Raw genomic sequence first — 11,146 nt, 5'->3', positions numbered from 1 at the left:
GAACTGGAAACCTGCCCAGCTGCAGTGCAATGGATCACTTTTATATGGCCTTTCTCACCATGGTCTTGTAACTCCCATCAAATAATTGGGTGGGGCTATGCAAATGAGGGCCTTATGGCCCACCAAGGGGATTGATAGCTTGCTAATAATGCAAAATAAGGTGCATGGCACCCTTGTGGGGGTCCATTCCCATTGCCATTGAGCCAATTCTGACTCATAGCGAGCTTACAGGACAGAGTAGAACTGCCCTGTAGGGTTTCCAAGGAGCGCCTGGTGGATTTGAATTCTGACCTTTTGGTTAGCAGCCATAGCACTTAACCACTATACTACATGACCAGGGTTTCCCTTGTGGGGTAGGACCATGCAAATAAGGGGTATAGAATCCTAACGAGGGGATTGGTCAGTTTTGCCATCCTGCTAGGCTTAAAATGAGCCATCCCAGAGGCGGATGGGGGGACTTATGACCACCAAGAAAGAAGAGCCACAAGTGGAAAGCGTCCTTTGGACCCAGGATCCCTTCGCTGAAACCTCCTAGACACAGGAGACAGAGACCAGTAACGCTGGAGACGATGAGAGACGACAAGAAGCAGTGGCAGAGAAACTCTCAGCAGAGGCAGCAGAACCAGGAGACTGGCAGGAGATGGTGCAGTAGGCTCCTTGGCCCATGGAGCAAGGTAGTTATAGTGGGTGTGCCAGTCCATGGAGCAAGAGAGCTGAGCACCTTTGGCCAGGAGGCTTCCTGGCAGAGTGGGGTGCCTCTGGGGACTTATCAGGGGAGCTAAAAGAGCTTTGTAACATTTGCCCAAGCAGAGCAGAGGCCAGGCCAGCCCAAGAGGCCCAAGGGGCCAAGGGCCTGAAAGAGGCCTGCCTGCCGCATGGCTAAGAAGAAGCTGTCCTGATCAAAGAACTGTATCCTGAGCTTTCCTGGACCAGAACTGTAACCTGTTACTTCCCTAGTAAGCTGCGTAACTGTGAGTATAATCTGTGAGTTCTGTATGGCCACTGCAACGATCTATCAAACCCAGCAGAGAAATAAGAGAGTGCTGTAGTAGGGACGGTTGGTGTCAGAGTTGGTAAAAATGTTGGAGAGAGGAGGTATGTCTGGCCTGTTTCACAGGAATCAGCCTTGGGCTGTTGATCTTGATACTCCTTCCCCCTTGCTGGAGTTAAGAGCAGGTCAGAACCCTCCGCCATGCCACTTCTTACACAAGCATCACAACAGATGTCAGATTTTAAACGTCAGTGTAGTCTTGTGATGGAGCCTCATGCATCCATCTGTAAGTCCAGACCAGCTAAGCCTCCCTCCCTGGGGCATGGCTGAGATGGGCATCTCCATGGTTGATTGGCAACCTCTTGAGCTTGATACAGTCTCTTAAATGTGGTAATACGTTTTAGGCTATTAGAGTACTGAGGGCTTTTTTCCCTAGAGAGCATGATAAAGACTCAGTAGGCAATCGATTGCTCTCATTTCAACAATCTTCAGAGCTCGCCAAGTCACAAAAGCTGGTATTTTCCCTTTTTTAATTTAACAAATATATTATGGTTATCAGATGCCAGGCAGTATTCTAAGGATTTTACAAACATTAACTCATTTAACCTCACCATGAGGTAGAAACTAAGAGGAGGAAGCTGAGGCACTGAGAATTTAGTCACCCAGCTAGTAAGTGGCAGAGCCAGGATTTAGAAGTAGGCAGTCTGTTTTCATCACTCCAGGTGAAGGGGTCGAGGCTGAGAGGTAATTTGGCCTAAGGCCCAGTGGAACAGGGAGGTGAACACAGCAGGGAGACTTGAAAGCCTATGACTTTTGTATTTACCACACCAGTGGAAATTCTGATTCAGGAAATTCTGATTCAGCTGGGGTGGAGACCAGAAACCTACATTTCTAAGAAGCATTTCCCCCTTTCTCCCTCCCAAGTCGTTCTTAATGATCAGGCAAGGAAAACACTGCTGCAGTGGCCAAGAGCCGAGGCTCTGGAATCCAACGGCCAGGATTTGAATTCTTGCTTTGCTGCTCACTTTAGCTATGTAACCTTGGGCAAGTTAATTTACCTCTGTAAGCCTCAGCTTTCTCCTCTAAAAAACAGGGATAGGACTATCTTCTGCAAGGATCGTTGGAAATGAGACAGTCTGTGCAAAGTGCTAGACAGTAAAGCCTAAGGTAGAAGCTTGATAAATGGTAGTTCTTACTGCTTTCCAACCCATATATGCGAGCCAGGCCACATGGAGTAAAATTCAAGTTCTTATCTTGCAAACATTTTAAAGCAGGGAACATTTTTATTAAAATTATTCTACTTTTTGTCTGGGGTCTTAAAAGCCTGTGCATGGCCATTTAAGATGCTCCACTGGTGTCACACCTTCAGGTGCAAGGAAGAATGAAGAAAACTAAAGACACAAGAGAAGGATTAGTCCAAGGGACTAATGGACCACATCTACCATGGCCTCCACCAGACTGAGTCCAGTACAACTAGATGGTGCCCAGCTACCACCACTGACTGTCTGACAGCAATCACAATAGAGGGTCCTGGACAGAGCTGGAGAAAAACAGAACAAAATTCTAACTCACAAAAAAAGATCAGACTTACTGGCCTGACAGAGACTAGAGAAACCCTGAGAATATGGCCCCCAGATACCCTTTTAGCTCAGTAATGGAGTCACTCCCAAGGTTCACCCTTCATCCAAAGATTAGACAGGCCCATAAAATAAAACGAGACTGAAGAGGCACAACAGCCCAGGGGCATGGACGAGAAGGCAGGAGGGGACAGGAAAGCTGGTAATAGGGAACCTAAGGTCGAGAAGGGAGAGGGTTGACATGTGGGGTTGTTAACCAGTGTCATAAAACAATATGTGTACTGTTTAATGAGAAACTAGTTTGTTCTGTAAACCCTCATCCAAAGTACAATTAAAATAATTGCAAGGAAAAAAAATTATTCTATTTTTGCAGTGTCTTTGGAAGATCCGGAGCCCTGGTGGCATAGTGGTTAAGCATTCAGCTGCTAACCAAAAGGTCAGCAGTTTGAATCTACCAGCAGCTCCTTGGAAACCCCGTGGGGCAGCTGTACTCTGTCCTATAGAGTTGCTACAAGTAGGAATAGACTTGATGGCAATGGGTTTGGTTTTCTGGAAGATTCAAGAAACCATGGTGGCACAGTGGTTAAAGCACTCAGCTGCTAACCAAAAGGTCGATGGTTGAACCCACCAACAGAGAGATGTGGCAGTTATCTTCTGCAAAGATTACAGCCTTGGAAACCCTATGGGCCAGTTCTACTCTGTCCTATAGGGTTGCTATTCATCAGAACTGACTTGACAGCAGTGGGTTTGATTTTGGTTCTTTGGAAGATCCTGCAATAAATAAAATAACCACAGATATTTTCATACTCTCGTTCTCTGCACTAGTCCTGAATTCAGAGGCAATGGAAGTTACTCTTAAAGTGGTGAAGAATCCCTCAAGTGTCATAATGGACAATGGAATATAGGGACCTCCTACCCCTTCTGCATGGCTTCCCAGGGTGCAGGGCCAAGCCTGCAGAAGCAAGGGGACTGTAGCACTGGTCTTCAGCTAACCACAATGCCCTGAACCTTATGAACTGGGACAGCAGAGTGGTGACTTTGGAAGCCTAAGAGTTCTAGGGTTAGGTGCCAAAGAGATTATGTCACAATGCTTTTGTGCTCATTAACTGATCCAGACCTGTTACAATTCGTACCTTTCAATTCCCAAAGTGTAGCACAGCCCTTAGAACCAAACTTGATTTCTTCCCAAGGGCCCAAGTCAAGTTTCATTGCAGATGTTTATTTTAATTTTGTTAATTTCAAATATTCACTGACATGTTTTATCAGATTTAAGGCAGAGAAAAAGATACATGTCCCAGGACTGCAGAGAAGGCTGTTAGCCGAACAGGATTTAGATGGTGTAATTTACCCTAAGTTTTACCCAAGGGGCTCACCCCAGGTGACAGATCTTATTGCTGAGGTGTAGCTGAATATCAAGAAGCAGAGAGAGGAAGGCTCCCTGGATCAGTCTGGGAGTGTGTGGAATAAAAAGCTTAGAAGAGGGCAGGACTCCTGTAGATGAGTGGCTGAAATGGAACCTAGCAGCTCTTCCTCCAACTGAGACCAAGGCAGGACTGTACAGACTGCTGCAAACACCAGTGTTCTGAAGACAGGGTCACACGCCTTTTCACATGGCTAGGCAGGGGGCTCAGAAGCTGACTAACTCAGGTATCTGAACCACTGTCCTCAGAACGCTCACCTTTACCTCACTCTGTGGCTTGCCTAGACCTAGCGCTGCTGTGCAAAACCATGCTTAGAGAAGGGCCGGGAGAGAAACCTTGGCATCAGTTTTTCCTGGGTCTTCATCCCAGCCACTCAGTGTCATCGTCATCATCATCATCTCCAAAAAGGGGTGCTGGGGGCGGGCGTCCCTTCATGCTCTGACAAAACAGGAAAGAGTCGTCAGTCCTCACTTGTTCCTGCACCAGCTGGACTTCCCACCTCATAAAGATCCAACATCTGTTCCTGGCTCTAGGTTGGAAAGGAGGTTGTTGGTTAGGGTTTTACTGAAAGGAACAACCCTGAGGCCAGCAAATCTAGGCTTCCAGATCAAGCTGAGACAAGCATGCAGAGAAGGAGGAAACCTTTCAACATGGAGAAAAAAAGACCAACTTTATTTGGCTAATTTTGGCATTTATTTGTGAAGCACATGTATTGATTTCACAGGTTTTCCTCTTATGCAGTAACTTACACACTTCATGTGGGGAAAGAAGGGTGGCAGAGGAGAGACGGAGGAGGAGACAGAAACCAAAGCAGAGCAGCCCTAGGACAGGAGAGAGGAGGCAGGATGTAAAGGGAGTTGGGAAGAATACACATCTGAGAAAATACTGCTGCTGCAGCCTGAGGTGGCCTGTCTGGCTCTGGATATAACCACATCATTTGAGAAAGAGTCGAATTTAGAGACTTGGGTACATTCCCAAGTGAAGTCTCCCAAGAGATGAAGATATCTCAGAACATGGGGCCACAGCCTCCCACACCCCTGCTCTCACTGGCCCTACCCTTACTTCTTCCTATCAGGGAAGGGGGATAAAGGAGATTATGAGCCAAAGGAGAATCTCTACCCTTTGCATGGTTTCAGATTCTGGCCTCTTTTCTAGGGACTACAAGGAACAGGTCCCACGGGGTAGCAGGGATTGAAGCTGGAGGCAGGCATGGACTAAATATTCTACACTAATCTGCTTTGGTGAGCTACTGCAGGTCCAGAATCAGTCACTGCAGGGCTAAGCCATAGGGAAGGGAGCGTGGTATGGTACCAAGAGCCCTGGGCTAATCTAGCTCCTCTGCCTACTAACTGAGACCTTGTACCTTTCTCTGGACATCACTTAAGTGATCTCTAAACTTTGACAGTAAAGGATTTTAAAGTGTGGCTCACAGCTTCTGTTCTGGCTAAAGTTCTGGCTCTGCATTTACTAGTTATATAACCTTGGGCATGTTATTTAATCTTCCTGAGCCTCAGCCCTCTTATCTATAAAATGGGCTAAAAGTCCCTACCTACCTCATTGGGTTATTAGAGGATTAAATGAGTATGTTTGTGAAGCAGTCTTCAGAGTACTTAAGAAACAGAAATTATTAACAACTTTGTTATTAGTATTCATACCAATAACATACTGTTAAGAAAAATTTCCCACTCTAGTTAGGGAATTCACTTGGGATGATCAATTGTTTTTTGTTTTTTCAGTGCAGAATTCATCTTCAGGATTCTCAAAGGAAAATTTTTTCCTGGAAAAAAAGGCTAACAGGAAGAACTGGTACACTTCCCCCAAAAGAACCTGGCCAAGAGGGTTCCGGGCTCTGGCACAACCATTTTCCTAACGTTTCAGCAGAAGGTAAAACCCACTCTAGCTGATATATGAGGGGACAGAATTTGCCCCCATTCAACCTCATATTCTGTCCCTGAGTTGGACTGAGCCTGAAGCTCATCTATGTTCTTCACACACATTTCATGTCAGTGGAATGCCCATCACAGCAGTCAAAGTGCTCTTGTGACAGAAAGGTTTAACTTAGCACAATGGGGAACAGCAAATGCAGGAATCTGGGTTCTAAGCCATACTCTGTGAGCAACTTACCTTCCTGGCCTTCACTCTTGTGCTTTGTAAAGTAAGGCTATATCAGTAATTTTCTGCCCAGGGGTGTTGGGATGACAGTTGGAAAGCAGGCTGAGTAAGCAAAAAATGCTCAGAAACAGATGGCCTTAGCCCAGGATTTTAGTCCTAGCTCTATCATTAACTCTCTCTGTGGCTTTAGGCAAATCCTTTCTGGGCCTCAGTTTTTTTGTCTGTGAATAAGCATGCATGCTAGCTAAGAAGATCTTCAAAGTCCTTTTCGATTTTAGAATATAAATAATATCCTAGAATACTGGGGAAACGTGAGGCTTTAGCATTCCAACGTAGGACTAAGCAGCCCACCTTTCGTCACTTAAAGTAGGAACAGTCCCTGTATGGACTAAGATTATGATCCTTTCTCAAGAATAAAGTGGTAACTGACCATCCCCACTCTGGTTGCAGAGCCGCGCCCTCCCAGCCCCAAGCCTGCTCCCATAGGGCCCTGCACACAGAGTCCAGGGGTTAGGCCACCAACAGCCTCCATTTCTCTGCCATGAGAGGTTCTTCTCAGCGCCAGTGGGGAAGGGCCCCCAAGTGGCGGTGTGAGGACTAGGCAGTGCATGAAATTCCCTTACCACCTCATCTTCATCCTCTTCCTCAGGATCTTCTTTGGACCTCGGGACTTTCAGAGTTGCCCCTTTAAACAGATCATCCTCTTCATCCCCAGAAAGACTGAAAGAAAATCAGGTCACAGGAAACACAGTTGTTCGTACTCCAGGCCCTAGTGTATACCAGCTACAAGGGTCACTGCTACCATCCCTTCCCACACTCAGTGTTGGCCTTCCTGGCCCTCTTGACACCCTCCATAACCTACAGCCAGAGCAATCTGTTAAAAATAATAAATCCAGACCATGTCACTCTTCTATTTAAATCCCTTTAATAGCTTCCCATTATACCTGAAGTCCAAACTTCTAACCAAAACCCAAAAAAACCAAACCCACTGCTGTCGAGTCAATTCCGACTCATAGCGACCCTAAAGAACACAGTAGAACTGCCCCATAGAGCTTCCAAAGAGCACCTGGCGGATTCGAACTGCTGACCTCTTGGTTAGCAGCCGTAGCACTTAACCACTATGCCACCAGCGTTTCCGAACTTCTAACAGTGATTTAAAAAATCTCAAGTGACCTGGCCCTTGCATAGATTCCCAACCTCACCTTAACATCACTCTCCTTTGGCTCACTGTGCCTTCTTTTACTTCCCTGATTGTGTAATGTTCCCTCCCACTTCAGGGCCTTTGCATATGCTGTTATCTCAGCCTTCTGTCTCTTCCCCTCACTCTTGGTATACCAAAACCAAAGCCACTGCTGTCAACTCAATTCTGACTCACAGCAACCCCGCAGGACAGAGCAGAACTGCCCCACAGGGTTTCCAAGGCTGTAAATCTTTACAGAAGCAGACTGCACTCCTGGTATACATGGCTCCTTTTCATCCTTCACATCTCAGTTTAAATATTACCTTCTCAGAGTCCTTCTCCAACCATTCTGCCTGTTATGTATTGAACTGTGTTCCCAAAAACTAATGTCTTGTAAATCCTAACCTCAATGCCTGTGGTTGTAAACCCATTTGGGAATGTGTTGTCTTTTTTATGTTAATGAGGCAGGATTAGTATAGGGTGTATCTTGAGTTAATGTCTTTTGAGATATAAAAGATTAAACAAGTGAGCAGAGGAGAGATGGGGTAAGACAGATGCCAAGACACATGGAGATCCCCAAAGAACCAGGAAGCAGAAGCTGAAGACACGAGGACGTTCTTCCAGAGCCCACAGAGAAAGAAAGCCTTCCCCAAGAGGCCAGCCTCCTAAACTGTGAGAAAATAAATATCTGTTTTTTTAATGCCATTCACTGGTGGTATTTCTGTCATAGCAGCACTAGATAACTAAGACATTGCCTAAAGCAGAATAACCTCCTCTGTTTTTTTTTTCTATTATAGCACCTTGTTTCTTTTATTTTTTAGCAATTCTAATACCTTTATAATTGTATTTGTCTTCTCTGCTAGACTGTAAATGCCTCAAAATCAAGAACTAAATCTGCCTTGTTTATCACTTCGTCACAGTGCCTACCACCGAGCCTTGCACATAGTAGGTATTGTGCTGATACAGGTATTGTGAATAAACACATGAATGAGGTGAGTGAATGAGTCTCTGAAGAATGAGTTGCCAGTCCTGGGAAAACCAGACGACCTCTGGCAATCGCCCTATTTCTGAAACTCTGTGTTTAGGGTAACATACCTGCAATGCTGAGAACCATGGCTGGATCTGAGGACTGCAGCTGGATCTGCAGAACCTGCCTCTGTGCTCAACAGCTCCTTAGAGGGACCAGTGTAGCTAGTGAGACCCTCTTTTTTATTGAGCTCTGGAGGCTGAGGCTCTCTTGGGCTTTCAGGCCCTAAGGCCAGTGGGTGCCCCTTCTTGGGGTCTGAAGTCAGAGATGGTCTTGTGGAGCTCTCTTGCAGTGGGCCATCTGGAACCACTTCCCTGACAAAGGCCTTTCTCAATGGGTCATCTGACTTAGCTGCCATCAGGCTGACAGCAAGTGTCTCCTCACACTCAGGGTCCACGGTTACAGAGCCTGGAGGTTCAGGTGAAATTGGAGTTGGAGGCCCCTGAATTCTCTGGGAAGGAATGCAAGCCAGTTCAGGTGGGAGGGCATCATCACTTAACTCTGAAAGCACCTGTGATTCTGAGGTCTCCCTTTTCCTTCTCTGTACATCCTCCTGGGGATTGGGGAGGGCCTGAGGAGGTGAAGAGATGGCTTCCTCGGCTGCCTGTTCCAATGGCACAGTGGGGGACTCCTGCCTCTCCCTATTCAGGGATTCTTGAGACAGACCAGAATTGGCTGAGACTGACTGCTCCTGGGAAGTTCTCTGAAGTCTCTCCCCTCCTCCTCCTCCTCCTTCTTCTTCACTGCTGCTCTCCCCCCGCTTCTCTTGGTCCTGATGATTTAACAGCTGAAGAGTCACTGTCTGTTCAAAAGCCAAGGAGGAGATGATCACTGAAAGGAAAACAGCAGGTACTCCTAGTTCTTTAGTCCTTATTACCACAAACTAATCATCTAGTTCAAAGGATTTTGTTTCCTCCTGTCATATAAGGCAAACCATATCTGTCAAGATAAGTCAGTCCAGGTACTGTAATTACTGATAAACAGTCTTAAATAGTTTTTTATTCATGATTTCTTAGAAGGTACTTAAGCTCAACAAGATACCCATTTCCACAAAATAATCAACAGCTGGCCATACCTTGATCGTATTCATGATGGTTCCCAGAATAGTCCTGCCGTTATAAGATTCCTCCAGCTCAAACTCTCCCCGCAAGGATTGGAACACATGGTTCATGATCTTCTTGACCTGTGTGAAGATGTGAGGAGAGAAAAACAAGATCAAGATGTATGCTGCCAAAATCAAGTCATTAAGGAATACATTTAAATTCCAGAAAAGCTTAGAAGGCTAAAATGAAGCCCTCTTAGATCTCTATGGTGGGACATAGCTGGCCATTAACTGAAGTACTGAAGGCTGTCACTATGGAGAGGACAGTGTCAAATAATGAGGAGCACTTTGAGACAGTAGGGCTGGCTGTGAGAGTTCCTATCAAGGGCAAGCAAGCTGTGGTATGAGTGCCCAAGACTGCTTACAGACAATTTATTGATGCCTCATTCCCACCGCAATTACCGAACACTCACAGGCTAAAAGGGTTAGTGGCTAATGGATGCTGGACATACTCCCTGGCCCCCACTCCCCTCCTGTGATCTAGACACATTTCCCATATCTGTTGAAACCCCAGGAGAATAAGGTCCTTTTGGGTTTGGCATCACGGTGGCTAGGTTCCAAAGGGTTGATTTTAAGTCAGACAAGTGGAGCATCTAAAGTGAGAAAAATAAAAACTATCAACACAATAAGTTGGTCATATTCTTTCTGAATGCTTGATATGCACATTCAATCCCTTGATATGCTATGGTTTGCTTCTTCTTCAAAGTACCAGCTCACCTTCTCTGAGGGATCTGTAGCAGTGGCTTCATTCTCGGACATTTGGGACTTGTTATTCTCTAGTTCCTTGATGTACTGTTCATTTTGCTCTGTCAGAGCTGTGACTTGGGACTGGAGAGCTAAGCACTGCAAAACAAACAGACTATGGTTGTGGCCTCAGGAACCTGGACTACCAGGTGAAGGTCAGGAAACACAAGGGGAGAAGAACCATTCCTAAGCATCACCTCTTATCTCATGTAAGTCTACCTCATGTGACCACCCCTTCTGCCCCACCCCAGGCCAGCTGACTCAGTTAGAGCATTCTATTTGCTCATTACTCAATCTCAGCTCACAACTTCACTTCTTTCCCAACAAGGTCACTAGCCTTGTTCCTAACAGGTCAAGAACATAATGGAAAAAAGGGGGGAAGGGGAAATAGTTCTAGTCACATAGACAAATGCATAGTGAGTGTTAGTGGAAACCTATTCATCTACAAGATTGCCTCCACCATCTCTGAGTCAAAAGCATTCAACTGGATATTTTAATGACAGAAACTGACTTCCAGATATGGGGACTTTCACGCCACAACCCTGAGCCATTTCCTACCTCTTTTGTGCCTGAAGATCCCACCATACCCCACTCTCTATCCTTCTGCCCTGCCGTTGCCCAGGATGCTCTGCTCCCTTCTCTACCTTATCAAAGCTACTCGTCCTTCATGGCTCTGCTCAAATGTCACCTCTTTTGGGAAGCCTTCCCCAGTTAGCTCCCCCAAACACTTCCTCTTCTGGGCCCCACTGAACGTAATGTATACCTTTGTTTCTCCTTTGTTCTTTCTTGAATGTGAGATTCTTGAGAACAAAGTTCTTTGTATGCCCTTTCCCACACACAATGTGTGGAACACAACTGTCACTCAATAAATATTTGTTTAATAAACAAATGATCAAATCATAATGGAAAACATGTTCCAGAACACTGGTGCTATTTTTTCTTTTCCCAGGTCACTGATCTGTCATTCAAAATAAGTATGTGAAAAATGATTG

The 11,146-nt window shown here is 45.7% G+C and overlaps 1 protein-coding gene across 3 annotated transcripts in view; it reads right to left on the bottom strand.

Moving 5' to 3' along the window:
• Positions 1–4,308: 4,308 nt before the first annotated feature.
• FKBP15 (FKBP prolyl isomerase family member 15) overlaps positions 4,309–11,146 on the bottom strand; it is a 56,887-nt gene continuing 50,049 nt past the window's right edge. For all 3 annotated transcript variants that reach the window (XM_003407799.4, XM_023545038.1, XM_064291581.1), the window contains 5 exons: positions 10,128–10,253; positions 9,384–9,491; positions 8,377–9,110; positions 6,725–6,821; positions 4,309–4,427 (listed from right to left, as the gene is read on the bottom strand). In XM_003407799.4, the coding sequence (XP_003407847.1) occupies positions 4,350–4,427; positions 6,725–6,821; positions 8,377–9,110; positions 9,384–9,491; positions 10,128–10,253 (1,143 nt within the window). In that variant the 3' untranslated portion in view covers positions 4,309–4,349. The remainder of the gene's footprint in view (positions 4,428–6,724; positions 6,822–8,376; positions 9,111–9,383; positions 9,492–10,127; positions 10,254–11,146) is intronic.

Source organism: Loxodonta africana, chromosome 9 (genome assembly GCF_030014295.1).
Source record: "Loxodonta africana isolate mLoxAfr1 chromosome 9, mLoxAfr1.hap2, whole genome shotgun sequence".
Lineage (NCBI taxonomy): Eukaryota > Metazoa > Chordata > Mammalia > Proboscidea > Elephantidae > Loxodonta > Loxodonta africana.
Note: the sequence above shows the minus strand (reverse complement) of the source record. Positions and strands in the feature narration are given on the sequence as shown.